This window comes from Vanacampus margaritifer, chromosome 11 (assembly GCF_051991255.1).
Source record: "Vanacampus margaritifer isolate UIUO_Vmar chromosome 11, RoL_Vmar_1.0, whole genome shotgun sequence".
Classification (NCBI taxonomy): domain Eukaryota; kingdom Metazoa; phylum Chordata; class Actinopteri; order Syngnathiformes; family Syngnathidae; genus Vanacampus; species Vanacampus margaritifer.
The window spans coordinates 2,495,339-2,515,331 of NC_135442.1; the positions used below are offsets into that span (position 1 = coordinate 2,495,339).

General features: G+C 39.2%; 2 protein-coding genes across 7 annotated transcripts in view; one reads left to right on the forward strand and one right to left on the reverse strand.

The window, feature by feature from the left end:
* The window catches only part of mlphb (melanophilin b), a 114,426-nt gene extending 112,008 nt beyond the window's left edge, over nucleotides 1–2,418 (reverse strand). For all 4 annotated transcript variants that reach the window (XM_077579900.1, XM_077579896.1, XM_077579901.1 and 1 more), the window contains exon 1: nucleotides 2,384–2,418. The gene's annotated coding sequence lies outside the window, so the exon portion shown is untranslated. The remainder of the gene's footprint in view (nucleotides 1–2,383) is intronic.
* The window catches only part of col6a3 (collagen, type VI, alpha 3), an 83,861-nt gene extending 69,891 nt beyond the window's left edge, over nucleotides 1–13,970 (forward strand). For all 3 annotated transcript variants that reach the window (XM_077579893.1, XM_077579895.1, XM_077579894.1), the window contains 20 exons: nucleotides 116–178; nucleotides 1,270–1,332; nucleotides 2,436–2,498; nucleotides 2,585–2,635; nucleotides 2,744–2,779; nucleotides 3,542–3,604; nucleotides 4,302–4,364; nucleotides 4,443–4,475; nucleotides 4,573–4,609; nucleotides 6,063–6,074; nucleotides 6,159–6,652; nucleotides 7,579–7,681; nucleotides 8,276–8,977; nucleotides 9,293–9,398; nucleotides 9,479–9,534; nucleotides 10,266–10,532; nucleotides 11,307–11,387; nucleotides 11,889–11,948; nucleotides 12,063–12,248; nucleotides 13,213–13,970. In XM_077579893.1, the coding sequence (XP_077436019.1) occupies nucleotides 116–178; nucleotides 1,270–1,332; nucleotides 2,436–2,498; nucleotides 2,585–2,635; nucleotides 2,744–2,779; nucleotides 3,542–3,604; nucleotides 4,302–4,364; nucleotides 4,443–4,475; nucleotides 4,573–4,609; nucleotides 6,063–6,074; nucleotides 6,159–6,652; nucleotides 7,579–7,681; nucleotides 8,276–8,977; nucleotides 9,293–9,398; nucleotides 9,479–9,534; nucleotides 10,266–10,532; nucleotides 11,307–11,387; nucleotides 11,889–11,948; nucleotides 12,063–12,248; nucleotides 13,213–13,253 (2,580 nt within the window). In that variant the 3' untranslated portion in view covers nucleotides 13,254–13,970. The remainder of the gene's footprint in view (nucleotides 1–115; nucleotides 179–1,269; nucleotides 1,333–2,435; nucleotides 2,499–2,584; nucleotides 2,636–2,743; nucleotides 2,780–3,541; nucleotides 3,605–4,301; nucleotides 4,365–4,442; nucleotides 4,476–4,572; nucleotides 4,610–6,062; nucleotides 6,075–6,158; nucleotides 6,653–7,578; nucleotides 7,682–8,275; nucleotides 8,978–9,292; nucleotides 9,399–9,478; nucleotides 9,535–10,265; nucleotides 10,533–11,306; nucleotides 11,388–11,888; nucleotides 11,949–12,062; nucleotides 12,249–13,212) is intronic.
* Nucleotides 13,971–19,993: the final 6,023 nt, after the last annotated feature.

Genomic DNA, 19,993 nt, shown 5'->3' on the forward strand with positions numbered 1-19,993 from the left:
AATTTGGTGGATGTGTCTTTTGCAACGGGACACACACAAAAAGGACCCATCCTCGCAATTGAAAGTTTGCTTGTTCATGCATCGTCACAATTTCCTGATTTGTCTCCTTGACTAGGGTCCAGCTGGACCAAACGGTGCACCAGGACTCAGAGGAGAAGACGGAAATCCTGGACCCAGGGTGAGTGAGCCTGGTAGATCTTTACTGTTACAAAAAACAATTGTACACTTTTGCAATTGTGCAATTTTGGGAGAGAAAAAAAAACAGCTCTCATATTTTTACAACGGCCGCGTATAAATATATATATTTTTTAGAGTGCGGGGGTAACATTTCGAGAAAACAACAGTGTCCCATTAACCACCAACAAATCCTCACATTAGACTTTAGCTACGCTACATGTATGTATGCGCCATTATGCAGGCGCTATATCAACAGCAGCGCACCAGAAAGACCTAAAGCAACAACCAAAGAAAAAAACTGTTTTTTTTCTCTCGCTTTTTTAAAAACTTTATTGTACCGAAGAAGAAACAGATCATGGAGCAACCGTTGCACACTCCACTTCCTGGTTGTGAGGCATAGGTGGCGCACTCCTGCCATCGCCAAAGTCATAAAAACAATTTAATATGTACTAGTGGAAGAACTTGTACTAAATTGTAGTTTAAAAAATGGCAAAAAATAATAATTAATAATTTGTATTCATATAGTTTCTCATTTCTAGTCCCTGATCTTAAAATGGCTGCGGGAGGGCGGCCGATAATGGTATACAGTAATAGGTCACCGCCGCGAGTACGATACCTTAAAATAAGACTGGTATTGGCACCGATACCGACACCTGGTATCGGTAGTCACCCATCATAGTCAGGATGATACCACCTCTGCCTCATTTTGAGCCAGGAAAAAACCCTGAAAGTGTGAATGCTTAACACGATATGGTTCATCTCTGATAAAGCAATTAATATCTCCTTATTTGAAAACCCGACCGAAAAGTATCGGATCAAACATCCGAGTCGTACGCTACGTGAGTTTTTTTTCTCGAAAATCTGCCACTTTCTAAAGTCACAAATTTGCCACTTTATAAAGGGTTTTTTTCTGAATATTTCCGCCGCCCACAAAAAAATATATATTTATACGTGGCCCTAATACGCCGTCGTACATTTTGCACTAAGGCTGTAGTATAAAAAAAATGTGTAAAAAGTCAAGCCTTTCCGGATGCACTGCCGTGTATATTAAAAATCACAACAGTCAGTTGTGGGTCTATTTTTCCTTTGTAGGGTCCTGGAGGAAGCCCGGGTGCCGCGGGAGAAAAGGGAAGAAGAGGATCCCTCGGCCGCAAGGTACGCACCGGAACCCACGTTGGCGTGGCTTTGTGTTCTTTCCACGACAGCCTTGTTTTCATTTCTAAACACGCGCAGGCCCTGAGCCTCGCGAGGCTCGCTCGTCTTACTGAGCGCACGCGTGGAACGTATTGGAGGAGAACAGCATGCGGAAAAAAACGCTCCGCAGTAGTGTTCATTTTATCCGCCATTTTAAATTTTTGTCTCAGTTTCAATCTGCTTGTTAGGTTTTATCAGTTAGTCGACCTCATCCCGTTTTGATTTAGTCCAATTTTAGTCGACTATGAATCTAGCATTTTAGTAATGATTTTAGTCCAAGAAAACATCATTTATTATTAGTCAACAAAAACGGTCAATGTTTTAGTCCAGTTTTAGTCAGGACAATCATTTTATATATTTTTTTTGTCAGCAGATAATGTTGAACATTTCAGATCGAAAACTATTCCACTATTCATCTTTTTGACGCACACAATGACAGTATAGCAACAAGTGGCTACTATGGCTACATGCTACAAGCTAGTAAATTAGCCAGCATTAGTTAGCGGTCGGAGTAGCATTGTTGCTGGAACGGTATAGCGGTTGGATTTATTATAATAATATTATAATATCATATTATAATTATAATTGACCCTCTTTTTTTTACCTTTCAACTTTGACCCCCCACCCCCCCCCCCCCCCCATCTGTCCCATGTGCTTGTGGACGTTGCACTCGCTAGCTTGATTTGAAAGGGGCTGTGTCACATGACAGATTAGCAGAGACAAGATTTTACTAAATCAAATCATTTTTGTCTCGTTTTTCTTCATGAACTAAAATGTCCATAGATTTGAGTCCAGTTTTTATGAAGTGAAGTACATTTTCATCTCGTCTTAATCAGCTGACAAAAATGCATACTGATTTAATCCCAGTTATTGTTTTATTAATCAGGGTTTTAGTCTAGTCTAGTTTTCATCCGGTGAAAAATGTGTGCTGATGAAATTATTTTGTTTAGTTTTCCTTCCAAATTAAGACAAAACCAGAGAAAAGATCGTGATGAAAGTTTTGGATACGTACCCAAGAGATGTTGAATTTTTTTTTTTCCTCTTTGCACAACGTCTTTGCGTAGGGAGAGCCTGGAGATCCCGGGGTTAAAGGTGTCGTCGGACCCCTCGGACTCCGTGGAGAGCCTGTAAGATATTTTTGCTTTTGTATTTGTAATGCTGATGAAAGACGGCGGACAGCTCAAACGGACGTGTGGTGTTTTTTTGGTCCAAGGGCGAAGATGGCAGAGACGGCTTTGGCATCTCGGGGCCCAAAGGAAGAAGGGCAAGTTCATTTTGACCTCCACTACTCACATACTCGCAAATGTCACATACGACGTCATATGATATGATTTTGATATAATAACCCAAATCGATTTGTTTTCATCGCTAGGGTGACGAAGGCTTTCCAGGTTTCCCAGGGCCAAAGGTGAGCAAAATGCTGGGTCCGAAAATGAAAACATTATTTTCAGATTGGTTTTGTCATTTAAACTACAGTCAATGGAACTCTACTCCAAAAGTCACAGTTCTGGACATACTGCAGCTTGGTGGTGGTCAGTAGGGCTGGGTTTTAAAATAAATTAATACGATAAACTAATCAATATCAAATCCATTTTCCTTTTTGAGCCTGATATCGATTATTTTAATATCTCTTTTTCCCATAAATTCATAAGAAAAAAGAATTTTAAAGGCACATTTTTTTATTATCTTACTGTTTTCTCAAAATGTCATTTTCACATGAATTTAAAAGTATGTTCTTACATTTATGAAAGACAATTCAGAAGCTTTTCAATTTATATTTACAATTATTGAATTAGAATTACGAACATTTTTCACCTCATCCTTGCTGATGGCAATGTTTGTGTAACACGTGTTACTTTCATTCATAAACTAAAACATTTAACCAGTTACTGCCTTTGGAAAATTTAGTGTTTGTGGAATTTTTATCATGTCCTCGAAATTTAAGAAGAATCGATGCTCCATAATTAATCGATATCGGATTGAATTGAGGTGAATTGAATCGGAGGGGAAAAAAATCGAAATCAAATCAAACTGAACTCTTTTGAATGGAAATGGAATCAATTGAGGAAATTAGAAATGATACCCAGCCCTCGAGGTCAGACATTGATTAAAATCAGGAAACACATTATACACGAATATATGTCATGTTCTCCTTTTTGTAACCATGCAGGGAGAATCCGGTAACGCAGGACCCCAGGGTGGACCTGGTCCTCGAGGAAACCGTGGACAGAGGGTAAACTGCTAGATTATGCTTTAGCTATGTGCATGATTTCATGCACAAATACAAAAAAAAAAAAATGGGGAAGAATACACAATATTGTTTAAAAAGGCTGAAATATGTTTAAAAAAAACTTTCAGAAATTTTAAAAACTGAAAAAAATATTATGACAAATAGAAAGAACTGATTGTCGTTGTGTTGGTCCCGTTTACAACTCAGTTTTGTTCTTTAGCCACTTTGGGTGCCACAGTTTTGCATATAACGCAATGCAAAGTTGAAAGAAGAAAAGAAAACAGGAAGTGTTGGCATTGTTTTTGCAAAAGAAAAAAGAAAAAAAACTAGAAAGGGATTCTTGAAATTCTCAATCCTTTCCCATCCTGCGTTTTAAGCATACAGAGAAAAACGACAGCAGTTGCTTCATGTTATCTTTGGGAAGGATTATTGATGGAGATTGTGACATGATGAGTTAATAAGTTTGTGAGTTTGGAAAAAACGAGTTAGGGTTTCAAAGTAGGGTTTCATATTGGGTTAGAGTTTCAATGTATGGTAAATTAGTGTTAGGGTTTCTAAATAGGGATTAAAAGCGTTTCTAAAACAAAGCATGTCTTGCATTTCAAAATAGAACGTGTGCAATCCATGACTTGTCCAGCCGTGTTGGTATCTTGCCGTCATTTATGGTGACAATCACGAGCCGCAATCTATTTCCCGCCAGGGCGTCTCCGGAAATGCCGGCACTAACGGGCAGAAAGGAGAGGTCGGCTGGCCGGGGTCTTACGTAAGCAACGCCCAAGCACCTCATCCCACAACGTTGTTGTTGCCCGGACGTTAACATTTGTCCTTTTGCTGCCTTTAGGGTCAGAAAGGACCGAGAGGGCCGGGAGTGGTGGTACGTACGCCTTGAACGACTAACTAACTCATCCTGGTTATTTGATTAGAGCTCAACGGTGACATTTGTTTTTTTTTGTGGTTTTTTTTGTTATCAGCAATGCGACCTTGTCAAGAAGATCAGAGACAATTGTCGTAAGTTCATACGTTCAATTCAAGGAGACATTTTGTGCGTTTCTTATCACCATTTAAACACTTCCCAGTTTTCACAGTAACATCCCATCCCAACATGAAATCATTCTGATTAAAACAGAATTGCAAAAGCAGCAAAATTCGGCTGTTTTTATCTATCTCACGTGGCGGCCATCTTGCCTTGTACTGCCACTTGCTGTCCGCTGAAAATGACATCACAGCTACTCAGGCTCAGGTAACGACCAATCACGGCTCACTTGTTTTCTGGGCTTGATCATGTGACGTTTGCAAGCTGAGCCGTGATTGGCCGGTACCAGTGGCTGAGCAATTGTGATGTCATTTTCTGTAGCAAAATGGCCGCCCCCTGAGATGGATGGAATGGATGGATTTTGCTGCTGAATTCTAATTCCACAAATGTAATATTAATCAGAATGCTATGGAAGAGGATTAAGGCCAGTAAAAAGAGAAAAAAAAGTTGGCAGGATTCTGACTTCATTCTCAGCATTCTGACTTTAAAGTGAGAATTCTGATTTTAATCAGAATTTTGACATAAAACGCGAATTTTAAATTTAATCTCAGAATTCGGATTTTCAAGTGAGAATTCGGAAAATAAAGTGAGAATTTAAAGTCAAATTTCACACACGCACACACAATTCATAGCTCTACATCACAAAGTCAGACTTCTCACTTAACAGTCAGAATTCTGAGAATTCTGAGAATAAAGTGAGAATTCTGACTTTAAATTCCGACTTTATTCTCAGAATTCTCACTTTAAAATCAGAATTCTGAGATTAAATTTAAATTCTGATTTTAATCTCAGAATTCTGATTTTAAATTCTCACTTTATTCTGAGAATTCTCACTTTAAAGTGAGAATTCTGAGATTAAAGTTAAAATTCGGACTTTAATCTCAGAATTCTCACTTTAAATTCTCACTTTATTCTCAGAATTCTGAGATTAAAGTTAAAATTCGGACTTTAATCTCAGAATTCTGACTTTAAATTCTCACTTTATTCTCAGAATTCTGAGATTAAAGTTATAATTCGGACTTCAATTTCAGAATTCTGACTTTAAATTCTCACTTTATTCTCAGAATTCTGAGATTAAAGTTAAAATTCAGACTTTAATCTCAGAATTCTGACTTTAAATTCTCACTTTATTCTCAGAATTCTCACTTTAAAGTCAGAATTCTGAGATTAAAGTTACAATTCGGACTTTAATCTCAGAATTCTGACTTTAAATTCTCACTTTATTCTCACTTAAAAGTCAGAATTCTGAGAATAGAGTGAGAATCGTGCCAAGCCTTTTTTTCTCCTCACTGGCCCCTTATCCTCTTCCGTAGAATGCTTAATGAGACAAAATGCAGAATTACATGACGTTACTTCCTGTTAGTCTTGCGTGTACGTTTTATGCTCTCGAACGTTGGTCTAACTCACTGTTTTCCCTTTCGTTACCAGCGTGCTGCTACGGTAAGTACCAAACGCCGGCCTTTCCACTCTTAGCGTTCACGCCGAGCGCGTATGATTAAAAAAACGTGTCGTGGACGTGCTCAGGCAAGCTGGAGTGCCCCCTGTACCCGACGGAGCTGGCCTTCGTGCTGGACGCGTCCAACGACGTGGGGCGGCCGGCCTTCAACGGCATGCGCGAGGCCGTCCTGCGGCTGCTGGGCGGCATCACCGTGTCGGAGAGCAACTGCCCGAGGGGCGCCCGCGTGGCGCTGGCGCTCTACAACAGCGAGGTGACCACCGAGGTGCGCTTCGCCGACGCCCTGAAGAAGCGGGCGCTGCTGCGGCGGGTGGAGGGCCTGCAGACGCTGCAGACCAACAAGCGGCGCAGCCTGGAGACGGCCATGAGCTTCGTGGCGCACAACACCTTCAAGAGGGTGCGCAGCGGCTTCCTGGTGAGGAAGGTGGCCGTCTTCTTCGTGGGCGGCTCGGTGGGCAACGCGCAGGCCGTCACCAACGCCGCCATGCGACTCCACGACGCCGGCATCGCCACCTTGTTTTTGGTCAAGAGCGACGACCGGGCCCTCGCCAGAGCCTTGCAGGTAACGATGATGCCTCGGCACCTTTCCCCAGACAGGTCCAAACTGGTTTGTGATTTTCTTTGGGTTCGTTTGGGTTTTGGATTTCTTTTTGGCGGTTTTGTTTTGTGAGGTTGGATTTTGGTTGGTTTGGGCTTTTTTGATCTGGGATTTAGTTTTTTCTTTTCTTTAATTTTTGGGGTGTTTGGGATTTTTTGTTTGGCTTGGCTTCAAATTCAATCTGGGTTTGTTTTGTTTTTTTGAGCGAGCCTTTTTGTGATTTTGTTTTGTTGTTTTTTGGAGTTTGGGTTTTTTGTTTTGGGTGTGTTTGGTTTGATTTGGCTTCATTTTGTTTTGTTCTGTTTATGGGAATTTTTCTGTTTTTGTTTTGTTTTATTTTGTGTTGTTTTTGTTTTGTTTATTTTTAGGTTTTGTTTGTGTTTTGTTTTGCTTTTTTTAAAATATATTATCCACCATCCTTCTATCCATCTACAGTGGATATAAAAAGTCTACACATCCCTGCCTTATTTAGAAGCCAATTTTTTTGTCATTTAAAAAAAAATTATACAAAGATCAATCATTTCAATTTTTTCAACCATTAATGTGACTTATTTGCTGTATAATTCAATTGATTAAAAAAATCATTTTGAGATGGGGAGTATAAAATAAACAACGATGTGATTGCAAAAGTATGCACACCCTCTCATACTGATAATGTGGCTTAGTTCAGAACTAACCGATCAAACTCCTGTTGAATGTGAGTCAGCAGATGTGCCACCATTCAGAGTGCTCAGAATTAACCTCAAATGAAGTTGAGATGTTCTAGTAGGCTTTTTCTGGCATTGTGTTGTTAAAATGATGCATTTTGTCTGAAAAGAATTCCTGGACAGTCAGTTGACACGTCTCACAGTTATCATAAACTAACCTGATGTTTTCTTTTGGCCCACAAGGTGAACAACACAGCACTGGCCCAGGTCATCGTCTTGCCCAGCCCGGGAAGCTCGCAGTTCGATTCAGTCATGACAAAAGTCATGAACTGCCATCTCTGTTTTGGTAAGAGCATTAAAGAATCTCAAAATCGAGCCAAGACATTTTTCCAAATGACCCATTTTAGCAAAGAAAAAAAAAAGGAAAAACGTTAGACAAAAAAGAAAATATTAATCACAAATATTAGAAATAATTGGAACTCATATGGTTAAAAAACTGTAATATTAGTAATACTATATTAAAAAAATTAAAATAGTAAAATAATGCATAATAAATAAAAATAAAAAGACAACATTATACAGTACATATATATATATATATATATATATATATATATACACACAAAAAAATTATATTAATAAGAAATAGTAGTAATATTAGTAATATTCTGTTTTCACAGAAGATAAAGAATATTTGCATGTGAGTATTGTCATGTGTACTTTTTTTTTTACTGTTGGTGTTCAAATGTACCTTAAAGGGCTACCACATTGATGCTAGTTTTGTTAGCCTGTCTGTGGCGTTTTACACAGTGCATTAGCATTAAGCTAGCGGACTCTCGTTGTTCGGTTACTGCAGCTCACTCGGTCCTGTTACTAATCTTATGCAAGTATTTTTTTGAGGTGGTACCAGATCTAAAAAACGGGCCTTGCTCTTTTCCAGACATCTGCGCACCAGGCCAAATGTGCGACTACATCCCGCCGTCGCCCGGCCGAGACCGAAGGTCTTTCGCGACCGACGTGGACATCGACATGGGCTTCGTGTTGGACAGCTCGGAGAGCACGTACCCCGCCGTCTTCACCGAGATCAAACGCTACATCGCGCACATGGTGGAGCACCTGCAAGTGTCCTCCAGCCCCGACACGTCCGCTCATCACGCTCGAGTGGCCGTCCTCCAACAAGCGCCCTACCAGTTCCTACACAATCAGACCAAGATTCCCGTCCACGTGGACATCGGCCTGACCGAGCATCAGTCGGCGGAGGGTATCGTCAAGTTCCTGCTGGACAAGACGCCCCAGCTGGAAGGCGGACGCTCGTTGGCGGCCGCCATGGACTGGACGGTGGAGCACGTGTTTGAGAAGGCGCCGCTGCAGCGCCCCCGCAAGGTGTTGACGCTCTTCGTGACGGGCGGCGTGGAGGAGGACGAGGAGCGACTGGTGCGAGTGGCCACCGAGATCAAGTGCCGAGGCTACTTTTTGGTCATCTTCGGCGTGGGCGAGAAGCTGAGCGCTAACGACGCTCGCGTCCTGGCCCGCATGGCCAGCGAGCCCTCCGACGTCTTCTTCAAGAGGTTGGACGTCATCACGCAGTTTTACGACAAGCACATGCTCACCTTTGGACAGATGTTGCCAAAGTACATCAGCAGTAAGTTTGTGCCTAACTACAATATTGCTATATCTCATATTTTTCAATTTAAAAAAATATTTTCTATTCTTTGTGTATACGTACATATTTAATGTTTATAGTACAATATTTTTCTTTGATATTTTTCATCCAGTTTTATATTTTCTCTAATATCCATGAATTTTCTATTGTATGTATATTTTTATTTTATTTTTTGTTGGATATTTTTTCATTTTGTATTACTTTTTTACTAACATTTCAGACCAAAGTTTTGTACTGTAACATTATTTCTGTTTTGTCATTTTCTGTCTAATTTGCGTTTGTCTTCCTTTGCAGTTGAAAACGCTTTCTTCATGTCCCCCGAAGTGTCCAAACACTGCAAGTGGTTCCAGAGCGACCAACCGCTAAAAAACCCTTTCACCACTCTTGCACAACAACCCCAGTGAGTTTTTTCTTTTCTTTTTGTATCACCGGCCTCATGATCATCTTAATCACATTTCCACGTGATCTTCTCGTTTACAGGAGTCAGACAAAACATCACGAAAAGCAGCAGGAATCGAATCCAGTAAAGCACAAAGGTAAGCTCCATTCTGACAAAAGCAAAAAACTGATGTTGTTTTTAGCATTCTTTCAAAGAATTTTGTACAATAATTACTAGACAACATATACAAATGGGCAAAAAAGTATGGCTATTTTGAAATAAAATACAAAAATAAGATACCAGACAACAAAAAAACAAAATACTGCGCAAAAACATTATAAACAATATTTGGGGAAAATACAACATTGGTAAAAAAAAAAAAAAATTATATAAAAAATGCAAAAATAACAGAAAATGTGTAAAAAAAAAAAAACATAAAATTGAACTTTATTTATATATTTAGAAAAATTTGGCAAAAAGTCACTTAACTTGAGAATACAAATTACGAGACCAAAGTAAATAACATAACATAAAACACAGATTAAAATTATCAAATATAATAAAAATTAAAGAAAATAAAAGACAAAAAAATTTTCATGATGTAAAAATAGTAATTAGATACTAGACAGTAAAAATGCAATGGAGACATAATTAGAATATGGACAACTATTTGATTAAAAATACAAACATATTGATAGAAAATGCAAAACGTATTTGTACCAAAATATTGTGAAAGTCAAAGAAATGTTAGAAAATATAAAAGTATGAGACAAAAAAAAACAAAAATCTAATAAAATAAAAAGTAGCTGAATGATTCTAAGAACAAATTTTCACTGTTGGAGTCTTCCACCACTCAAATTCTGCTTGCTTGCGATTTTGTGTGATCAGCATTGGAATCGGAGGAGCTTCACGTGTCCAACGTGACCCGCAGCGGCTTCAAGTTGCGTTGGACTAACCCGGATCCCAAGAATTTCGTCTACTTCCAAGTGACGGTGACGCGACTGCACGACCACGCCTTGGCCGTCAAGACCAACGTGTCGGCGTCCGAGCTTTCCGTGCACAAGCTGGAAAGCGGCCAGACGTACCACGCCGTGGTGACGGGCCACGGCGCCGACGGCCACGTGCTCGCCACCCACAAGGGCATCGTCACCACCAGTCAGTCTGCAAACTTTTCACATCCTGACACTCTTACGAGCAGTTAATGTGTCGCCACAATCACCTTGAAAAAGTAACTTAGTTACTTTACTGATTACTTGATTTTACAAAAGTGGCTGTCATTTTCATGTTTAGTAGGGTTGTCAGTATCTGTTCAATGTTACTATTAAAGGAACTGGTAATCTTAGTTCCTTTCGGAGATGGCAAATCCAGGTCCATAAAGTAAAAACCCTGCCACAGTTTGGCTTTAGTCCCTGATGCTAGCTAGTTAACTAGCTCCCTAGCGGGTAAAACGAGCACTAATGGAGCTAGCTAGCTAGCACCTGGGGCTAAATGACATAGTTTGGCTTTAGCCCCTGGTGCTAGCTAACTAGCAAGCTCCCTAGCAGGTAAACGAGCACCAATGGAGCTAGCTAGCTAGCACCTGGGGCTAAATGACACCGTTTGGCTTTAGCCCTTGATGCTAGCTAGCTAGCTATCTCCCTAGCAGGTAAACGAGCACCAATGGAGCTAGCTCGCTAGCACACCTGGGGTTAAAGTCAAACTGTGGCAGGGTATCAACTTTCTGGACCTGGATTTGCCACCTGTGGTTCCTTTTTATAATCAAGTCATTAACTTTTGATGCAAGTAATCCGTAAAGTAATTAAGTAAGTAATCAGTAACTTATTTTTTCCGGGTTACTGTGGCAAGATTGGTTACTACCGAAGCTTAAAGTGCTGAATATTTTAACGTGGCCCTGCAGAAGACGAACATTGTTTGTTTTGTCACGTACAGAGGCGGCAGCGCAGCGACCAATCATCAGCAGCCAGGTTATCACCGCTCCAGTAAACACGCCACTGGACAAACCAGAAACGGGTAAGTACGCGCCGTTGTTTCGTTAGTTCATGAATGTACGTATTTACATACATCCTTTATCCGAACCGCGCAGCCTCAAAAAATATCATGTGTTGTATACGCAACATATTTACGTCCTTTTTTCAGGAATAATTCTTCTATTAGAAAAATTCTTGTATTAAATGAAAATACTAAATGATTGTCAGATACAACAATAAAATACACAAATCTAAAATAATATTAGAAACGACAAATTTAGATATGTTGAAAAAAAAAACTGAGAGAAAAAAAAAGTTTGGCAGGATTCTCAGAATTCTGATTTTAAAGTGAGATACTGCCAACCTTTTTTTTTTCTTCTTTCTCTTCACTGGCCCTAATCCTCGTCCGTAATATTGGGGGGGGATTTGAAAAATTAAAAATGGTGGAAAATACATAAAACGCTTGAAATAATTATCATGATGGTTTAACATCAAACCCAAACGGTTGTATGAACTCTGTTCTAATGCGTTTTTGTGGGTGCAGTGCCTGAGCCTGAGCCTCAGGAGCAGCAAGTGGACAAGGCAGAGCAGCACCCGGCTCCAGGTTCGATACTCAACATTTCCATTTCTTGTCTCATCATTTTGCATTCCAATTCCAACCGGAAAATGTTTTTTCACCTCAAACGACTGACAATGATTCTCTTGGGTTTATCACTAGCGGCCTCCACGGCCGTGGACATTTGCCAGCTGCCAAAGGAGGAGGGCACGTGCGCCAAGTTCGTCCTCAAGTGGCACTACGACGAGCCCAGCAAGAGCTGCGCGCGCTTCTGGTACGGAGGCTGCGGCGGGAATCAGAATCGCTTCGACACGCACGAACAGTGCGTCAAGGCTTGTGGAAAACCAGGTAAGAGGCTTTTCACACTGCTGACAACACATGACAAATGAAAGAAAACATTGTCCAAAAAGGCAACAAATGAGCTTTGTGAGGGAGAAAAAAAAAAAAAAACAGTTTTTGTTTTTAAGGAAAAAGTCACATTTTTTGAGGAATGGTCATTTAATGTTGCAGAAAAGTCGTATATTATTAGAACAACACTTTTCTGCAGATTTTTTTTAAATAAGTATATTTTTCTGAAAAACATATTGTAGAAATTTTTTTGTGTATTAATGTAAGTAAGTATACCTCTCAAAGAAATAAATTCCAGATTTTTTTGCAGGAAAAAAAAGTTGTATGTACAAAGAAAATTATATTTGGGGATTTTTAAGGAAAAGACATTAAAAAAAAAATGGGGGGGCAATTTTGTTTTTGTTTATTTGTTTGTTTTGGGGGTGTGCATAATTTTTGGGACGTAGTAGAATATTTTTTTGGGAAAATACATGTATATTAATACAATTTTTTTTTTTTTTTAAGTATCAAATAAGTCATTTTCAAGGGAAAAAAAATGATATTTTCAGGATAAGAAGTCATATTTTGAGGGGGGAACGCTTGTTTTATTGGAAATTGTACATATTCCCTAAAAAATAATGTATTTATGAAAAATGTAAATTTTTCAAAAAAATGCATATATATATATGTGCATTTTTTAAAGAAAAAAAATCTGAAAATGTATGTACGCTAGTAGTATATTTATTTTGAGTAAATTGTATATATTTCAAGAAAAAAAAACGTTTACAGAAAAAAGACTTATTTGAGGAAATGTTTGGTTTAATTGCAGTGTTAACGTTCAACACGTGCAAAAGGTTACATAGTAATACTGAATAAATCTTTGGAAGACAGTTGAGGTTCGGGTCGAATCGTCGAGATTCTAATGGGGTTTTTGTGTGTGTGTGATGTGGATGGCAACCATGTGACTTTCTCTATTTGTCCCCAGCTGCCATCAAGCAAGGGGTGATGGCGTCACTAAGCACATAGGAGACGGATCGCACCCGTGGCCAGCCTTTACCTGTGTTTTGAGGAGAACAATCCACACTGGTCATACTGTACGAATGGAGGCTGCACTGGATTCCACACAAATGGATTTGACCCCGCCCCAATATCTTCAGATGGTTCTTCAAATAAAATAAAATAAACAAAATCATCTATCACAAATGAAAAGCAACACCATTTGCCGCATGATTTTTGTTGTGTTTTGTTTTGATCTACTGGTGCTACTTCGTGTTTGTTTTGCAGATGGTAATGATGTGCATTTTGTTTTGTACAGTCAAGTCGTCAAGATTTTTTTTTTGCAGTGCAGATTTATACTTAAGCAAGCGGTCAAAAATTGTTGCCTACATTCAGGACTCGCACGAATCACTCGCCAAGCTTCTCGTGTCGGCTTGCACATTCCACATTCACCGATTGGCTTTTGTCTTTTTCATGTCATGCGATACCCGTGTAATCGTTTGCCACAGAATCCACGCACACACAAAGTTGACACGAGGCTTGTGTTCAATTGCTAGCAACCGCTTGAATGCAAATACATGAAAGTGCACTTCTTGATCCACTGCCTCAAACAAACCAAAGCAATTTCAAGATAGAATGTATTTTTTTCAGCTGTCTTTGTTTTTGTTTCATTTACTGAAACTTGTGTTTCATCTGACTATAGAACACAAAATAAAATAGACTTTCTAATAAACATTCAACATCTGGTTTTTGATTGATCTTGTTTTTTTTTTTTTAAACTTCATCAGTTTTTCCAATTCTTTCTGATGGTTTTTTATTTTTATTTTGTCTGATCCACGGCGCCTCATCTGGATATGCCAGCTAACAATTTGGTGGTGATGGGGCCAATTCCGAAGATGGACTCAATTTAGGTAGAAAACGACAGAAAAAGGCCACCTTCAAACCGTGCTCGGACGCTCGGGAATCTTTTAGGTGATAAGTTTCTTTAAAACATTAAAAGACACAAGGGACATCCGTATGGTCTTGGTTATTTCCAGTGAAGGAGAAATTAAGCTTTTTTTCTTTCTTTTTTTTTTTTACTCCTCTAGATGGCACTCTTGGTTTAAAGATGCAGTGGAAATGGAATCCATTTCCATTGCAGTAGCCTTTTTATTTCAACCAAGAGGTGTAAAAATCATCAGATCCACTCAGAACTGAAAAAAAAAAAAAATTCATTTCTCTACTTGTGGCACGTGCATTGACCAGAATGTCGATTTCCATTCCATTCGTTTGCTCCCTCTTTTGGTTGTCTTTTGAATCAATCAAAGACGTGCATTTGAAAAAACAAGTCCGTGTGTTTATAAACGGATGGTGGAGACACGGACAACAGGCAGGATGCGGGTACTTGAGGACCGGGGGTTGTGAACCACCAATTCCGGTCCTCGAGGTACAGAGTCCTGCAGGTTTTAGATGTTTCCGCCCACTAGCACACCTGATTAATTTAATCAGTGGATCATCATGCCAGATAACGATCCTGATCTTGTATCAGGTGTGTTGGTAGGCGGAAAACATCTCAAACCTGCAGGACTCTGTGAACCCTGGTCTGGAGTGTATTGTCCACCTTTTAGTAGAAGTTTTATCTGGATAAACTCGACTAATCCAGAGCAGGATAAGACATTTAGAAAATGGCTGATCCATGAGAGACGTCAGTGTAAAAAGCCGCATGTTATCACGCTTGAAAAAAAGTAAATTTGTTCTGCCAAGTGAGAAGCGGATGTCTTTTTTTTTTTTTTTTTCCTCAACCGAGTACAGTTTTTCCAGATGTTACATCTCTCGGGATTCTTGAAATATTATCGCAATAAACTCTTCATTTCCTGTATTAGTCCCCATTCAATTAACATCTCAACTCTGGCTTGCAAGTAAGGAAAAGAAGAAAAAAAAAGAATCAGTTCATGAAAAACGTAAGTAAATGTCTGTGTGGTGTGCTTCCTGTGAAACACACACAAAGGTTTTTTTTCTGGGGCTGCTTTGCTACTTCCAGCACTGAATGTCTTGAATCTGCGCAAATTACAAATAGAAAGACAATCAGCCTGTTCCGGAGCTGCTCGGTGTCAGACGCTTTGGTCTCAGTCGGGGGGCAACGGGTCCAGTTGCACATCAGGTGCACGCTGGCTTCCATTTTCGCACTGAAGATGGCGACTTATTGGAATAATGGCCAACTTGAAGATGATTCCAGTGATCCTGTCCTTGTGGTTGGCTTGACTGCTCTGATGAGTGGTGAGGCATTAAAAATGACAGAGCACTGTTCCTTCGCTCGTTTGTTTTTTTTCTAACTCAAACTGCTCAAGCAGCACACGTGCAGCCGTCCGAACGTCGATGACTCACACTTGCTGGCGACGCCTCTTTCCAACAAGAGCCATAAAAGTCGAGGGGGCAATAAATGACTTACAGATTGAGCAGCGGTAAACTGTTAAATTCTGGAACTCCGGCAGGCTCAGTGTTAGCCCAACAAACTGGATTCCCCCCACCCACACTTTTATTTGGTGAGATGCTCTTTGAGTCTGGTAAAAGCCACTCAGTAGCGCCCACTGGAAAGTTTGAAGAAAAAAATTTGGCTAAGTCAGTAGTTCCACTGATCCATAAGAAATTGGGTTCACATTTGAATGTTTATCATAACAAACAAATCTCAGGGAGCTTGAGATGAAATGGAACAGGAAGTCGGACATTTTGCTTTGTAGCAAGCCAATTTGGCCAAATTCCAGAACTCCCACAAAGGCCCTTCCTGGGTTCTATAAGTTCATCCGTCCATCCATTTGAATGAGCAGACTCGCTGTTGACTCAGCACGTTCGGGTGTTAAGTGTAACCGACTGGAGTTGGCGGACGCATCGGAAAGAAAACAGAATCGCATCATTCGACTCTTATCAGTTCAGCGGCTCAAGTTTAGCGGGTGATTGGGTTGAATAGGATCACAAGATTCAGTTTTATCGGGTCTCTGACTTGAGTTGGTGGACTTCTGGATTTGGCTGTTTCTGGAATCACAGGGAACTTGGAAGATTTGGCTTCATGGGTTCAGTGACTTAAGTCAACCGAATTGGGCGATTCGGTTGTACCAGATCACTGATTCAAATGAGCGGACTCACTACGGACTCACTACGGACTCACTACGGACTCACTACGGACTCCCAGCTGACTCCGCAGAGTCGGTTGGAATTATTCAACGTTAGCCAAATCAGATCATTCCGTTGTATCAGTTCATTCACACAAGTCAGCGGACTTCCCGCATGGACGTGACAGTAAATCAACAGGAAGTGCCACTACATTAACAGGAAGTGACACAGACGTGTCCCAAAATCAACAGGAAGTGCCAAAAATCAACAGGAAGTGCCCAAACTAAACAGGAAGCACCCCAAAAATCAACAGGAAATGATCTGGATGTGTCCCAAAATCAACAGGAAGTGTCCCAAATTGAAAAAAAGTCAATTGTATAAGACCACGAAGTCTAGACGGCAGACTGATGATTCAGCTGCATCGATTCATTGACTCCAGCTAGCGGCCAACAACACCGACTCAACTCTGGCTCACTTTAGAAAGAGACTCGAGTGTAACAACTCTAAAAAGTTTTCTTGCCTCTTGCTCCCACCCACCATTTTTCTTTGGCTCCTACTGGACCCTGGCAGAACTTTCCCCTTCTCTAACGGACTCCCCTGCCTTCTCCTCCTCCTCCATCTTTTTCTCATCTGCGCTCTCTTCCGAGTCTCCCACGTCCTCCTCGGTCTCATGCTCGTGACTCATCCGCTTTCCCACATGGAAACATTTTCACTGTGTGGATGTGAAGACAGACACATGAAACGACTCTACAATGTGACAGCAAATGGAAAAGAGAAGGAAGGAGTTGTTTGTCCACAAATATTGTTTTTCATGAAAGCTAACTGCATTCTGTGAATAAATAAAAAAATAAATAACATTTCAGACTGGTTGCCGTTCATACTGTGTTTAGCGTTTCTGACAGTAGTACAGTTTTTGTTTGGCTTCTTTGGTCTGCTGCTTGCAGCAAAAGCAAGCAGATGGAGAAAGAAAGAAGACAAAAACAGTACAAGTATAGTAGATACAAACGACAATCACGGTTTTATATTAATCAAAATATTTTCAGTGAATGTTTTATTTTTCAGATTTATTTCAGAAAATTTCTGTAATTTTAAGCAAACATTTTCATTTTTTTCCTTATGCATTTTTTAAATCAACTTCATGGGGCTGGTGCTAATAGTTGTGTTTGATCAAATATTTGTGTATTTTTTCTGATGATTTTGTATTTTTGAATGTGTGTAATTTTCTGTAATATTTTAGATATATTTTTGTGACATTTTTCTCTATTTTATCTGTTTTCACAATACCAGTTTTTTTATATATTGTCTAATATGTGAGTATGTTTTCCTAATATTTGAACATTTTTAAATCTTACAGCTCTTAAGAATTTAGTTTGACGTTTTCAGTTTTTTTTAACCCCTCATCTAATATTTCTTTTAGTATGATTTGGTATTTCTTTTTAATATTTGTGTTGGGTTTTTGTTTTGGTCTGTCGTATTTTAAGACTTTTTTGGGGGGTAAATATAGTAAGGATTAGTTTGGCTCTCGGAGAAAATTCCGGTCGATAGCTTTTATACGTGTTCCTCATACATGTATTTTAATATGAGTCGTCCTCCAATCCGCAGGGAGACATCACGCCAATAATAGCACAAGACTGCCCTCTGCTGCTTTTCATTGGAAACACAGTCCTGTACTTCATTCAGTGCCATGGAAAGAAGTGCAGGTCATCGTCTTCATTTAACAGGTGACGTCACCAACAGCAGTCAACGCGACACCGACTCATTCAATCAAAAATAAGCAAGCACAAAATTATACATGGCAGATAACATCTTTAAGATTCAACTTCCTACCTATATATGTTTTTCATTCATTTTTGTGCTTATAACACTATTATTGAATATTTATACATTTCGGCCAATGTTTTTTTAATGAAACAGATTTCATTTGTCCTATGAAATCTGTGTAACTTGTCCATTTTTATATTTCCAAATCGAATCTAATATTTTCATTTAATCTTTTGTATTTGTTACATGAACATTTTGTATTTTGATCATCGTTCTTATATTAAAAATATATACACATATCGTATATGTACAGTACATACTGTGTATATAAATATGCATCACACATAAGTACATTGTATTATATTTATGTATTTTTGTACAACATTTTCTATTGCATTATTTTTGATTGATTGATTTGATGTTTTAATATTTTGTCAACATTTGTGTATTTTCTGTTTACTACTTTGGAATATTTTGGGTCATTTTTGTAGTCATAGGGGTGTTTACTGCTAACAATTTTTTTTTTTTAGTATTTTTATTCCCTCAAATCCTGACCATCTTTTTGATGTAGCTAGTTAGCCATATTGGAAGTAACAGTTAGCTGCTAAAGCGCTAACCCTTCTCTTGTACAGCCAGGAAATCCAGGGAAGTTATTCTAGACGCAGCATGAGGCAAGTCCTCATTTCAAAACAAACATTCACAACATTGCCTCGCTGGATTTTAAACATCATAATAACGTGTCAATTTGTTTGAGTGCATCGGGTTACTCACTAGTGATATAAACAGCACCCGCCAGCAGGATCCGAATCGGGATTGTCTTTCAGACGACCTCGCCCGTTGCATCGGCGCATTGACAAACAATTAAATGTCCCAAAAGTAATAAGTGCTTAACACGTGGTTAGCCAAAGTTCAACACACTTACCGAGTGCATACAAACACATTTTAATGTTACTCAAGTAAAATGTATGTACACGATCTAGCGATTACATGCGGACGCGAATGACAACGTGAATTTGGAAGTCAACAGGGAGGAAATTTTAATGGGTTTATGGTATGAATCGTTATTACAACTGTATGATTAACACACATATGGGAGAGGGAAAAAAATGAGAGAGCCCAGGATGGGACTCAATGAGGTTGGCAAAATCCGTCAGGAAATGACACCGAAGGTTCAAAAACGTGACTGTCCCCAAACTGGACATCTGGTCACCCCACGTAAAAGGAATGTTTTACACCAAATGTTTATAAAAAAAACTACCAGTTAGAAAGTAGCGGTAATATGACGCTTCACTGTGTCTCAATAAAAGGAGTTACAGAATAGAACAGTTGCAGTGAATGAACTTAAAGCATGCAAAACAATAGGTAGATTTAAATACATCTTTAAAACGGAAATATTAAACAGATATATAACAGAAAAAGAATAGAAAAACTCATGAAATCATCATGAGTGTTTTGTATCCAGAAATGTACTTTTTTTTTTTTTCGCTTACATTTTGTGTTTTAGTTATTTGCCTGATTTTGCTGTTACTTGCCATCGAAATTATTTGCTATAACCTAAACAGGGTGAATTTAAGTGGTACAATTTGACAAGGAATAAGGGGTGGGACTAGAACAGAATCTTGTTTTGAAATTTAATACTGGTTTGAACAAAATTTGTTTACATATATATTTATAATTTTTTTTCAAAATAAAGTTTGTATATCTAAAAAGAAAGAAAAAAAAGTCAACACTGACTCACCAAAACCCATTTTGATGTCACAAAATGAACGCTTAGCATGCGGTTGCCCAAGTCAACGATCTCAGCAACTGAATCGAAACACATTTGAATGTCGTAAAAAAAGCCACGTTTTAACGCTTGACACGTACGTGGTTGCCCAACAAGCTCCGTTTGGCTTTATATAGCGCCATCAACTTTGATGAGT